The sequence below is a fragment of the Ambystoma mexicanum genome, chromosome 1p, assembly GCF_040938575.1.
Source record: "Ambystoma mexicanum isolate Mex_15411 chromosome 1p, UKY_AmexF1_1, whole genome shotgun sequence".
NCBI classification, from domain to species: Eukaryota; Metazoa; Chordata; class Amphibia; order Caudata; family Ambystomatidae; genus Ambystoma; species Ambystoma mexicanum.
The window spans coordinates 525,373,054-525,388,057 of NC_090921.1; the positions used below are offsets into that span (position 1 = coordinate 525,373,054).

The 15,004-nt window shown below is 44.7% G+C and overlaps 1 protein-coding gene across 2 annotated transcripts in view; it reads left to right on the forward strand.

Moving 5' to 3' along the window:
• RAX2 (retina and anterior neural fold homeobox 2) overlaps positions 1-15,004 on the forward strand; it is a 67,046-nt gene that overhangs the window by 20,644 nt on the left and 31,398 nt on the right. Inside the window, exon 2 of one of the 2 annotated variants that reach the window (XR_011303938.1) lies at positions 9,931-10,019. Coding sequence is in view for 1 of the 2 variants with exons in the window: in XM_069649418.1 (XP_069505519.1) it covers positions 10,082-10,331 (250 nt within the window). In the remaining variant the exon portion in view is untranslated. The other variant, XM_069649418.1, reaches the window with a different exon arrangement.

Here is a 15,004-nt window from a genome sequence, read left to right on the forward strand (position 1 = left end):
ATGCTCTACAGCTCTTGTAAAATTGAGCCCTAAGAGCCATCCACGGATTATCTAAATGTGACCATATTATGCCATCCAGATGAGCCTTACACTAGCTCCCTGTGGTGCATAGGATCATACACAAACTACTGTCACTGACATACAAATGTCAAACAGGTTCTGCCCCTCAATACTTAATGAACCCCATTGATACTGATCAATACCGGCGAGAACTGCGATCCATGGATAACCACAAGCTTGTGCAACCACGATTTAAGCTTCTAAAGTTTGGCGGGACAACCTTTGATGTGCAAGCCCCCAAAGAATAGAATAGAATGCCCTTCCTCTATCGTTGAGGTCATCCTCATCTCCGCATGTGTTCAAGAAAGCCATCAAAACACACATGTAGCCACAATGGGACAGGGTAATTATTAAATGCCAGATCGGCAGGTAGCAATGCTACTGACATTGCTGACTTTATTAATTATTACAATTCAGATATTGTATTTGTTACGGAAACCTGACTGTACATTTATAGCTGCAGCGCTCTTCACGAATTGGTGCCAGATGGCTACTTGATCAAATGGGTTAATAATATTAGAGAAAACCGTTGGGGTTCAAATCACATATCCTTTTGTCAAGTGTTTAACGTGGGATGAGATGTCCCACATTTGTTCTTACTTTTATATTTTCACATTCACATTTCCTGGCTACAGACCATCTGGCCCTGCTAATAGATTTTTATTTGGGTTGGAGTGCTTTCTTTCCTCAGCCATTTCTTCGACCTATAAACTACTCATTCTTGGTTACTTTCATAACTGCCATGACTGCCCTCTCGAGGGAGATTCCGCAAAACTATCAGAAAGAGTATATTGACATTCTGTATAGTCCCAAGCTCTCACTAGCACCCACAATGGTGGTCACTGTGTTGATGTGACCTTATTCCAGAATCTAGACCTATCCTTTATTTCGACCGTACCTTTATCTTGTAGTAACCACTACATCCGGTATTTGGTTATTACGTTTTCTCCCCCTTCCATTACTAGAGGTCGCTCTATACTCGAGGCTCTATGATCAAATAAAGCCCTGTTACAAATCAAGGCTGGCAAACCTCCTTCCGAGTGCTGTCCCATCAGTTTGCTCCTCTTCTCTCACCTAGTCATGACAAAACATCTAATACCTGCTACACACCTGTGCTAAAATCAGTCATACAAATATATGGTAGGAAAGAAAGAATATGGCAGAGATCTAGGGATCCCCCTCATCAGGATGAAGCATGGATAGCACTTCATGCGTACAAAATCGCAATCAGTAAAGCCAAATCCACCTCTCTCAATGACCAAATTTCTTTGGCCATTAGCAAGCCTGCCAAACATGTCTTTATTGATAAAAGATTTACCAGCCCTGCTTGCCTACTTCAGAAAGTTGAACCCACTGTCCATTTAATCAACAAGTTTAATGTATTCGTTTTTGGGAAGATTCAGAAGATCCATGAAAGCTTCCAGAGTGCTGAGACCCCAACCTGTTTACAGGGGTTGTACTCTGGTATTCAACCGAGGCCCGCTTTTAAGTTCAAAGAAGTGCGCGAGGCGGATGTTCTTCCCTTATTAAATGCGCTTAAGTCCACTTGGTCCATTTTGGATGTACTACCTGCCTAAGCAGCACAACTCCACTCTCCACCTGTAATTGTAATTGTAATTGGTTATTTATAACATGCTTAATAACCAGAGGTTTCTAAGTACGGCCCCGGGGATCGAACCTGTGTTGCTTTGCGTCCTCTTGCTTCCAAGACGAGCGTGTTGCCCCTGAGCTATCCTCACGAAGGCAAAATCTGTGACTACACCTATTACTCAGTCAATTTGCCTCTACAACAGGGCATTGTTCCTCAGGGCTTAAAAACTGCCCTTACCACCCCCTTTCTGAATAAAACCACCATTGGACCCAGATTTCTTGGGGAACTAGCTACCTGCTGTTGGACTACCTTGGATCGCCAAGATCCATGAGAAGGTGGTAACACGCCAACTAAGGGCCTTTGTGGACAATAATCAGATATTGGACTATTTGCAGTCAGGCTTCTGCCCCAGGACATGGGACGGAGACCGTCCTGTTCTCTGTACGGTATTATATTATTTGCATCAAGGACTCCAGTCTCCATTAGTTATGTTAAACCTATCTGCTGCCTGTGATACGGTAGACCACTCCATTCTTTTGTCCTGACTTTCAAATGTGGAGGGCATCTCAGGTTCCTCTTTGGAATGGTTGCGCAGTTTCCTTTCGGGCAGGTGTCAAGCATTTCAGATGGGTCCTTTTGCATCCCACTATGGGGAATACCTCAGGGGTCCCCCTATCACTGCTCCTGTTTAAGATTTATGTATTAACTTTGAAGACCATTATTCAGAACTTCGATATTCATTTTCATTCTTATGCTGATGACCTTAAGGTCTTGGTTCCTAAGGAGAATGTCTCTCACCTTGAGTCTTGCCTTTCTGAAATAATCCTTTGGTTGGCTAATTACAAACTCCAACTCAACCCATTAAAGACTGAGATTGTTTTTATGGGCTTTCAGCATCTTTTAATAGATCCACTGAGCCGTCCTGTGCCACCCCCGATGTTCGGCTTGCCCATAAGCTTTGGGAAGAAGATGTAGATTTTAGGCGTTAGCTGAGGCCATGAAATGAAACTAGTTATCCAAGTTGATGACGTTGTTACGTTCTCATTCGTTTTACGAATGTTGAGACACACTCTCTACCTTTTCTCCTGCACACTGCTCATGCTGTAGTGGGTGGCACTTTGATGAACTCTTGACCCAACTACGCCATTGCCCTTTATGCCGGACTCCCAAGCTACCTGCTTAGTCGCTTACAAACCACCCAGAATGAGGCTTTAAGGCTCATTTGCAATTTACTTAAGTTTTGTTCAGTTTCCAATGCTCGACAATCACTGCATTGGTTGCTCATTTCCCAATGGATTATTTTTAAGATTTTGTTTCTGTTCTTTAAATATATCCATGGATTAGCGCCCCTGCATCTCACTCTGAAAGCCAAGCCCTGATAGAGAGCTTAAATTGTCTACGCATTCCCTATGTATAGTGTCTAGCCAGAAGAGCCAGAGGGTAGTCTGTGATGGGTCCTCACCCCTGGAACAACCTCCTACTCCACCTCTCTTCGTTAAATTCCCCTGTGATGTTTCCCAAAGGCCTGTCAACCTTCCTTTTCATGTAACCTCTTATTTAGTCCAAACTGCTGTTAGAGCCTTCTAGGATAGCGTTTTTGCTTCTCTTATTCCAGCTGCACCCCGAAGCAGTCACAAACGGCTCGGCACCATGTGTAATGCTCTACCAATTCCCTGATAATCATAATCAGTCTGTCTTTTATGCACATGAGGAACTGTAAAGAGTTAGAAGAAGTCTTGCTCAACTATTGCCTCGAAAGATAAGACTGTTCTCAAAGTACAAAGATGGGATTTTGCAGAGAAGGCAGTCATTGTGTTGAGTCTATCAACAACAGAGGACTCTTCTGGGTCAGTGTGGAATAAACATTTCTTTTTAGATTTAGATGTTGCAGTTGTTTTTTGATTTTTTGCAACCATTTGGACACAATGAAAAATAACTTGGAGAAAGATGTAGTCATCTTTTTATGTCTTTGTCATTATTCTTTCTTGATCTTATTTTGCAAGGGTGACCACCAGGTCTTCAAAGTGAGGTTGTTCTTTGTCAAATGTCGGATTTATAAAAAAAAAACCTGTGAGACACACAAGGAAAAGAGCAGCCAACACTCCCAAAAACGTCTGCCCAACCCAGATGATTAAAGAATCCCTGAATAGACTGGTCTGTGCCACTAGTTTCAGTACCATCAGCAATGTAGTGGAAAGCACAATTAACAAGAATTGGCACCTAATACAGAACACTGGGACCCTGTCCAAAAAACCGTTCTTCGCTTTTAAGAAGAATCAAAATCTACAGGAACGTCTCGTCCATTCCTATCCAGAATCATTGATACACCAAGGCTTCGAGAGGACCTGGGGATTTCCACCAGTCCAAGGACATTACCAATGTGGACAATGCATAGCATGTACCATACACACATTTGACCATGGCAACATCCATTGGCTCTTAAAGACACACACAAACTGCAATAGCAAGATGGTCATCTACATTACTGAGTGTCCCTGAAAATTACTATATGTAGGCAAGACCATATGACCTGTCAAACAGCGCATCTCAGAACACCACTCTTGCATATGCAACAAAGTTCCAGACAATCCACTCGTGGAATATTTCATACAAAAGAAGCACACTGCCCAAGATCTCAAATGGCTTGTCCTACAGATTCTCACCCCTAACAGGAGCCTTGGGGACAGAGACAAGCCATTTAGGAAGCTAGAAAAGTGATGGATATACCGCCTAGACACTGCCAACAGAGGTCTCAATGTCTCTGTTGACTGGAAAAGCCTAATCACACAATAGAGTTGGAGCTGCACACACCTGAGAACAAGGTAGTAGACATTGAACTGTCACACTATACACCCTAATTGCCTCTGTTCAAGTAATACTGAATTGTCTGTAATACCTTGATACTTCACACCTCACCTGTCTACACTAGATCTGTCATATAGATGTTCTGTCAAATATTCCCTAGAGGGTGTATCAAAACTGATTGTTAATACTGTTAAATGTATTTGTACTGGAGGCAATGGTATTGTCTGCAATGTTCTCGCCACTTTGTACTATACAAAGCAATATGCCATATTCTCTCTGCAAGCTCCGTCAAAATGCCAGAAAGAGTATTTTTTGCAATGTTGGAGCTAAGTTGTACCCTATGTAGCAACATGTCATGCGTACTGGTTTTGTTACCAGCAGGTTACGTTAAAATGTGAAGCATTGTTCAGAGTTTAAAAACATGCGAGCTCAGATGGTAGGATGTAACTTTAATATTAACTTAAATAGTACACCCCTAATTGCAAGGGCCTGGGCCCTACCCATGGCCCACTATATCCAGTAGGGACCTCATTCACACACTTGAAGCCCTTATGAGACAGCGGGCTCCATGAAAGTACAAGACGGCCAACATGGAAACGGCTGCTCTACCTGGAGTCGGGTTTCCATGGTGACCATATAAACACGATCCGCTGTGCTGCACAATTCACTTCATTATGCAGCTGAATGTGGTGCCGGCTGATGGACTCCCTATTAACTACAAGTAACACACTATGTGGGTCACTCACCACCCATCGAAGCTTAATTGTGAGATGCCCCCACTTGTCAACGGGTGCACGATCACAGGACCTGTCTCTGCAGGCAGGAACCGCGAGGCACACAGATGGACTCCCTTCCCCCTGTCAAAGCGCTCCAATTGCAGCGTGTACTCACCCCGGGCTGCATGCTATTCCAGCACTAGCTCATAAAGAACGGGTGCTCAGTTTTACTCATTTGTTCGCTTACACAGGGTCACTCCATCTATAGTTGATCCTATAATGCACACAAGGCCATGTTTAATGGTATTAATCACGATCGGAATAGGACAACACCCCATCGGTAGCATGCTTAAACCCTCTACTAATCCCCATAGTAGGGATCCTGGCACCTATACTGGGAAGGTGTCTATCTTGCTCTTCCATCCTTTTTTGATTAAAGGGAGACGGCACCCAGAAATTAGTGGTCTAATCACAGGCCTTTTCCAACTGGGTAAGTGTGACTCAATCAATATCATTCTTTTTCAAACTCCCCTACCCCCTCCCCACACTCCGCCCCAACATGCATCAAAAGTTATTTGTTTAGTTCCTTGTTTTAAAATGGCCCGTGGCTCCACCCGGGCACAGAAGTTACAGCACACTATAGGTCGGGATCTGGCTCCCACCGGAGAGATAAAGTTCACTACCACACGACACACACAGCACAACCCACCACGCCCAATGCCTATCTGAAATGATGGAATCCAACAACAGGAATAACACCAAGTCCATTAAGATAATGACCTGGAATGTGAACGGGCTGGGCAGTAGCATTAAGAGGCGCCTTGTTTTACAACAACTGAATCAAAATGCGCCAGATGCAGCCTTCCTAACGGAAACCCACCTAGCGGGCACGAACTGCAACCTTTTCAAGCGATCAAATTACCGCATAGCATTGCACTCAGGCTTTTCCATGGGGGCCCGGGGAGTCCTGATCCTAATACACAGGCGATTGCCCTTCAAACTGTTAACCGTTGCACAGGACACGGGAGGCAGATATGTACATATAACCGGGACTCTCTGGGGACGCTCCATATCCATGTTAGCCATTTATGCCCCACCAACCTTATTTACCTCCGTAATCGATGACTTAATACCCGTAATCACTGCAGATCCATCTAGCTTGGTGATAGTAGGGGGAGACTTCAATGAGGTAATGAACCTGGAGCTTGATCGCACACATGTCCGCGCGAGAAACCCCTCCACGCGCACTAAATTAGCCACATTTACGGATGCCATGGGACTGAAAGATGTGTGGAGGCACCTACACCCTGACACGGGGGAATACTCGTTCCTATCTGGGGCACATGCCTCATTATCAAGGCTTGACTACTTTTTTCTGCCAACATCTGAAATACACCTAGTAAGTGCAGCGTAATTCCTACCCAGGGGCATATCACACCACTCCCCACTCATGATAGAAATCAACACTGATAGACCGACCCCCCCACCTACCTGCCAGCTGAACAGTTACTACCTGGGTTTCCCAGACCTGTTGGAGCATGTACAAAAAACTACAGAATTGTACTTTGAACTGAATGAACACTCTGTAGGCAGCCCAACAAGTGTATGGGAAGCATATAAACCGGTATTAAGGGAGGGAACTTATCTCCTGGATTGCGGCCCATAAGAAAAAACAAGCTAAATCAATCCAGGAAGCGGAATTGCGAGTGCAGAGGGCAGAGACAACCCATATATCCCAAGGCCAACCGGAATCTCTCCAGGCATTGCAACTAGCACAAAAACAACTACAGAACATCTCCCTCGACAACGCCAAACAGGCGCACACAGCAATGCGGGCTAGAGTGTACGAAACTGGGGATAAAGCGGGCAAAATGCTGGCATGGCTGGAGAAGCGAGATGAAGGGCTCAGACATGTTAGGGCGATTAGGACACAGGGGGACACACTCTTAACAGCGGACCGGGACATCGCGGAGGGGTTCGCCTCCTATTATAGGGAGCTCTACAAAGCACCGATCACCCCCATAGATACCACAATCCTAGCGGAAGTTACCCTTCCCTCTCTAACACCCGAACAAACTGCCCTCCTAGACACGAATATCACAGAGGACGAATTGTCCACAGCCATAGCGGACCTCCAACCCGGGAAAACCCCGGGGCCCAACGGCTTCCCGGTAGAGGTGTGGAAAAAAATGGGTACAAACATAATTACACCACATCTATTAAAAATGTATGAAACTTCCCACAGCGAGGGATTCCTCCCACGAGATCTGAGACAAGCCACTATAGTGGTAATACCCAAAGCAGACAAACCCCCGGATAGATGCAGTTCTTACAGACCGATTTCTCTCATCAACACCGAAACCAAAATCCTAGCAAAAACACTAGCTAATCGACTCCAGCCAATTATATCCTCCTTGATTCACCCGGATCAATGTGGGTTCATGCCACAAAGATCCACGCGCATGAACATACATCGATTACATATGGCGATAGAAAATGCGCCCACCATTCAGGGTCCACTAGCCCTGTTGGCGGTAGATTTTGAAAAGGCGTTCGATTCGGTACACTGGGAAGCGATCTGGGAGATAATGCAAAGAATGGGATTTGGGCCCCAATTCATGAGCTGGGTCAAACTACTGTATAAAGCACCAACAGCAGTCACAAAGGTGAACGGTTATGCATCAGACCCCTTTGAAATAGGAAAGGGAACCAGGCAAGGATGCCCTATGTCAGCCATGATATTCGCGATAGCAATCGAGCCACTCGCGATACTATTGAGAGGCAATGAGACATGGAAGGGCTTCCGCTGGTCGGAAAGCTGGGAAGACAGGGTATCCCTGTATGCTGATTGTATATCTGTACGATCCAGTAAGATTCTGTCCCATAGTGACCGGAGTGCTACAAAAATACAGCGCCTTCAGTCGCTGCTGTGGAATGATGGCCCCCCCCGTACGCTCCAAAGATCCATTTGGGAGGGCGGAATAGGGCTTCCCCGGATACAGACATACTAATGGGCCAGCCAACTGACAATCGTAAATGACCAATTGCACAGGGACAAATCCGCACCGCATAACCACGCATTAGAAATTGACACTCCTGAAAACCCTGTCATGCAATATCTTTATAGGAAAAGGGCCCGTCCAAACATCTTCAATATGCGGACACACCTAACCCAAATCTGGACGGAAGCACACAAATTTGTGGGATGGGGCAACAAGCTGTTGCTAGCCCAACCACTGTGGACCAACACAAATCTCCCGGGTGTATACAATCTCCCCAAATGGCCGCGATGGTCCCAACATGGAACACTAAGGATGGGTGATGTCGTGAGAGAGGGCAGCGTAATTCCATTCTCGGAGCTCGCGCTCAACCTCACACTTCCCCAAACTGAACAATATCATTATACTCAGTTGCACCACGCACTACAAGGCAATCTCCCTGATATGACCGCATTGCCAGAATTCACCCCAATAGAAAGGAACCTCTTCCCGGAGCGAAACACTCAGAAAGTGACATCAGTCATGCATAGTGCCATAACCTCCTTTGGCATGACAGAATTGCGAGCTCTACAGACCAAATGGGAGACTGATGTGGGTACAATACTGCCGGAAGAATGGGTCATAGCTCTGATGTTTCTTAGGGAGGTAGCCATATAGTCAAGACTCAGGCTGATACAGTTAAAGATACTACATAGAGTATACTATCCTAGAGTGGCTCTCTACAAATGGGGAAGGATAAATGACCCAACCTACCTGCGATGCAAGACAGAGGAAGGTACCTTCTTTCATATACTCTGGACATGCACACACATTCAGCAGTTCTGGGACGCATGTTGCAACTAACTATCTAGAGTCCTAGGTAAGGAGATCCCCAGAGATCCTACGCTGCTACTGTTGGGAATAGACGATGAAGTCGACCTGTCAAAATATGAAAAACTGTTTGTGTTCACCACTACCGCACTTATCAAAAGAAACATTGCTCAGAAATGGGGATCAGAGGTGACTCAGAGTTATGGACAATGGACGACAGACGTAGACATCTGTGTTGCAATGGAGCACAGGGTATATACGGCCAGAGGATGTCCGGCCAAGGCGCAAATGGTATGGCAAAAATGGGAAGACGCCCACTGAAAGGTGACTCTGTATGAGCAAATAAGAAAAGAGAATGTGGCGCCCCTCGACATCCAGGGTACCAATAAAGCGGGGAAATCGAATGTAGCTCCTGTGAAGGGGCAGTGAACTCAATTTTGAAATGTTATCTGTAATAACGGTGGGAAACAATCACTGACCTGTATTGACGGTGTGCTTATGTTGTTTGTTTGTTTGTCTCAAACCAATAAAATGTTTTATCAAAAATCAATACCATTCTTATATAGGCACCGTGTTTCTTAGGGCGGTCCATGATAGATGTACATATTATTCCTCATGATTGCATGAGTGTTGATGTATGAGTGAGAGAATGCTAGTGTGCTGGCGTTCCAGTCCAGGCAGTTGGAAGATGTAGCATGGGTGGTAGGAGCCAGTGGGCTCCCCCTATGTAACTCAATGGCTTAAGAGTAACAGGAGTGAAGGACTTACTTGCAACTTACCATTGCGTGTCTACGAAGCATTTCAGCTTTCCTTAGAGTGGGAAGGCCTTTGCTTTCAGACCTTCCTGTAATTGAAATCCGCCTGTCCCTATTGGTGATTCTGATTTCTTGGATATTCTATTGGTCAGTGCATTGTTTACATGGGTCATCTTTACCTTTTTTGTTTGCAGAGTAAGACAGAGATCCGTCATCTGATCAGCTGCCATACACCAACAAGGAGCAGGGAGACACCTGACATATACCTGGTCAGCTTTGGCAGGTACGTTTGTGACTCAGTCTCAGCCTCTGGCAGGGCTGGCAGAAGGGTCTGGGCAGGCACTGATGTTCTTGGGCACCATGAATGGTCTTCAGGAAGCAGATGCTGCAACACTGCCCCAGGCACTCATAAACATGGGGCCCATGCACAGCATCCACGTGATTCTGGGACATCGCTGGGACCAGGAGGAGGCGCTGCTGAGCAGCCTGCTACCAGGGCCATTCTCAGTGCTGAGGGGCTCAGACGGCTCAGGGCAGCAGCAGCCAGAACCTTCCACAAATCTTGACTCTGACACGGACCCAGCAACTCTGCATGGTAAAATACCCTTTATCATAAAGCTTTGCACCAGGCTGGGGCTGAGTGAGCATGATGTGCTGAAAGACCTCTCATGAAAGCAAGAGCATGAGAAAGAGGGAAGGGTCATGAGTTTGAGGGAAAAGGAGTTTGTTCTACCTCTGTGGGAGGAAATGATGAATGGACAAAAAAGGAGGAAGTAATTTATATATGTGCTTAATTGAGAGATAACTTTATTGATAATACATATATATATATATATATATATAACAAGCTTTATTTATACAACAATTTATGTCATATATGTGTACATGTATATATATATAATTATATAGGCACCCACATATGTGTGTGTGTGTGTGTTTGAGAGAAGGGCGTAATACACACATACAATTTGACGCCCTACCCTAATGCCAATTAGACTATCTGTTCTGAAATCATTCTGCAACATCTTCAATCTACGGTCAGGTCACTTCCTTTGAGAGAGCTGTAGTAACAATGGCCAATGGCATCCGTACTGTCACGGATGGATAATATGTGTAGTGTTAGCCACCAAGGGACTTCCCTACTGCATTTTGCACAGTGAACAGCAGGATCCTTATCACTAGGCTGTCTGAGGGACTCAAAGGGGCTCATTACAACCTGCCGGTACTACCGGCAGGATGCTGCCAGATTTGTAATGATTTACCGCCGGCCGACTTGCCCGTAACACCAGGGGATGACAACCCCGGAAAGTCAGGCGGCGGGAAATTGAAAAACCCCATTCCCATGGAGTCCGATAGGACTCCATGGGAATGGGGAACATGGAAGCACTGACACCGTAAATAACATAGCCGGTGCTTCTATGATGGTCTGCTTACCGTGGCCACTGTGTCCGGCAGCGTCCGACCTGTCGGGCACACCGGCTCCGGCATGCAGACCTGTAATATGCCGGTCTGGAAACAACGGTGCCGTTAAGCTTACCAGCACCGTTGTTTCCAGACCAGCAGGCTCAGAATGCGCCCCAAAGTATTTGGAGAGTCTGTGGTGAGGTATAGACCTCATCTGTGCAGTAGATAGACAGGAGTGGGCTGTGAACCATTCTCAGCTGTCCCTTCAAAAATTTACTTTGGGATGCTGCAGGCAGGAATGGTCACCGTTTACCAATCCTGCTCAATAAGTACATGAGCCCACTGTGCTGCAACTGGTTTAGTTAGACATTCACTATCACAGGTATGCCTTTGATATCCTGATCTAAAGGACATTCAAGTTGGGTGGTGCGGGTTTAATGCAGCTGTATTACTGTATACCGCTGCATTACCACATCGCCCAACTATAGATGGGGCGGAAAGTTGAGGGATTCTCCTCCAGCCATGAGCTGGAGGTACATCTGCTAGCTTTCCACCAAATGTCAGCGGGAATCACGCTTTGGTAATTCTGCCGAAAACACCCCATTGAGTCCTATGGACGGAAAAGAAATGGGGATTTACTCCGCCAGCATCACTTGTAATCTGGTGGTAATACCACCAGACCAAGTGGCGGTAACAATAATATAGTTTGGTGGTATCTGGGTGGATTTACTGCCTAGATACCACTAAACTCGTAATGAGGTCTATTGACTGAAGATCGTAGGGGTAGCAAAATCATCATGAGCTAATCACAGGTAGATTAGCTCAGAGGCAACGTGCACGTCTTGGAAGTAAGACAACACTGTTCAACACAAGCTCGAATCCCAGGTCTGTGCTTAGAAACATCTTTGGTATTAAGCGCGTTATAAATAACCAATTATAATCGCTGAACAGCAATGAAACATGCTTGATAATTAAGACTTAAACGACAAACATCTGGTGTGAAACCTTCTCCTTTCTTCTGAGGTTTCTAGTTACCCTGTTTGTCCTGCTTGCCAGGGCTTGCACCCAAATCATCTTGTTTAGTAGCAACCTGAAGTAATTTACTTCCTGGTGAACCCTAAACAAACCTTCTTATTCACTCATCTTTACAATGCACAGCGCGTCAAAGCGCAGAGCTCAGAATGCGCGCCCGTGGACTTCAACAGGTTCCTTCCAAGAGTTCAACCCAGGGCACATTTGTATTTGGTGCGAACAGCTTATCGACTGTCAGCCGACTGCCAACAAGGCACAAGGACCCATTTCTGAGCCTATCAATCTCAGAATCAGTAGGAAGAGTTATCCCAGCCACAAGACTAGATATTAGGATCGTTTGTAGCCATAAAGCCAAAAGGCTGACCTTCAAACCAAAGACTTACAGGGAGACAGTGGCCCACTGGAGTCACTCTCCTTCTAACCCTAGCTGAAACAACGCATTGGCCTATCAGAGAATTATGATCGTAAGAAAAGCAGGTACAGGTACGTCAGCGCCTGGAATAGTGGCTGCATATCCAAACAGGGCGCAGATTTTCTGCCACACCCCCCTGTCCCTTCAGAGCATTTGGGAAATGCTTGTGGTTTTGCTAATTTGTTTCATCTCAATATAGACATTTACATTTTTCAAAGCATGAGTGCTATACACGGAATTTCTTCATAATTGTTCTTTAAAATTAATGTATTTAGCAAATGAAAATTATGAATTTCAATGAGTGATATTCTTTTTATTAATACAATGGGTGAAATTGGAAGTTGGAATTATAACCTACACCCCAACAATTCACCTAATAGTGTTTTTGTTGTTACGTTTAAGTGAAATTCATAATTAATAAACCCTGATGTACCGAACAACTTTCAGAGATTAAGCTCTAGATTCAGTGTATCAACATTTGCATTTTGATAAAATTCCCAATGATCCTGAGTTCGAATATCACGCTCCGTGCAAGATAGGAGGAGATTATACCTCATTACAAGTCCGGCAGTAACCGTGCCTGTAAATACCAGCAGGTTGCCGCCAGACTTGCGAATATTACCAGCACCTGGCTTGCCGGAAACACTGGGGTATTACAATCGCGGCATTCCGCGAAGTCAGGCCCTGGTAAATTGTTAGTCCCCAGTTCCCAAAACCTGTAAACTGAGTGTTAGGATTCCAGCCCTGAAAATTGGCTTTTTTTTTACGGTTTCCGTTTTGGCACTGATTAACTTTTAATTTATTAGCAAGTGGCTGCCGGATATCCATGTAAACAAAAGTGCAAAAGCTTTTTACAATATTAGCACTGTTACAAAATAGCAGATGCTTATGTTTGATTTTTAAGGCAACGAGCATCAGCTTTTTGTAACGTTTCTCAACTTCCCTAGATAAAGGGATATGCTTGCCTAACATTACTCCAGCAATTCTCGGGAATGGTAGATTACAACGCAGTAGAAATGGTTGAATTCGATTTGGTAGAAGCTTTTACAATGAATTTGGTCGCAAATATATGTGGGGGTGATCGTGAATATAAATATAGGGGGTCGACTGGGGGATGCGGGGTTTCCCCACACATATATTTGCAGCCGAATCGAGCTACAGACAATAAACTCGATCAAATCGACTTCGATCAAATACATTCGATGAAATCACTCTGAACCGACTTCTCAAGCAGTTAACATGTTTAAATAACAGTTTGAAGCCGAGATAAGCATTTCTCTTGTACAAGCAGTACATTTATTCTCTAAGCATTAATTAAACTGCTCGGAAAATCTTTGATGACAGTTTATTTAGCTAATTCCCATGTTTTGTGCCGTACACATGTGTGGGTAGAGCTCAGAAAAAGCTTAAATAAGGCCTTTTGGAAGTGACCAATGCTTAAGAAATGGCTTTCATTTTGACTAGGGTTGCCCTCTGTCTGTGCCTCTCGGAGAACTTTCTTTGTGTGAACTGGAGAAGTATTCTGCTTCTGTTGAACGTTTTACACTTTCTTGCCTCACAAATAAATAATAGCCGATGTTTGCTATGGCACCCAAACGAAACACATTTTTCTCAACATAGTACCAGTAGTAGAAGCGTACAAACAAAGTAGTGGAGCTGTGACCTTGGCATGGGTAGTGGTTGGCAGGAGCATGTTGCAACGTGTGACAAGGCGTTGCGGCCGCGGCAGGTTGACAGCTAAGTGACTGGAATAGGAAGAGAAGGCAAAGCCTCTGTATTGTTTTTTTCTTTTCTTTTCTCAGCCGTTTTGTCATTTCAACATTTATATATACTGTCTCTACTCGCTCCTCTTGACAACACTAGAACCTATACCTAACATCTACCATACAAGATGCCACTTTAACAGGAGCTATTCCTAAACCTTTGTCCAAAGTGAGAGTCATATCTCCTCTGGTCTAACAGAGTTCTAGTGATGAATAGTCTGCGATTCTCCATGGACCAAAGGCTCCATCCTAGAATATGCTGTTTGATACTATCCTGAAGGGAGGCAGAGGCAGCCCCTTGGATATGATATCGCATTTATAATGCGTCTGTACACAAGTGTTTCTAGTCACGAACAATTGCTTTCTGGACATGATTACTTTTGCTATGTCCCTAATCAAATCATTTTTTAGCCATCTAATATATGTTAATACATTTCATTGAAGTAACCCCAAGGAGTGCATTACAATAATCCAAGCAATTAGTCAATAAGTCTCCTACTACAAATTGACCCTTGTCCAGGGGCATAAAGGGACAAATCCCACATGCTACTGAGGTGAAATGCAGCTACTGGGGTAATAATCCTGTGCGGTAACCACACATTCTGGATTACCATTAGCCCCAGAGCTGAACAGTGTTAACCCCTAACATTATCATAT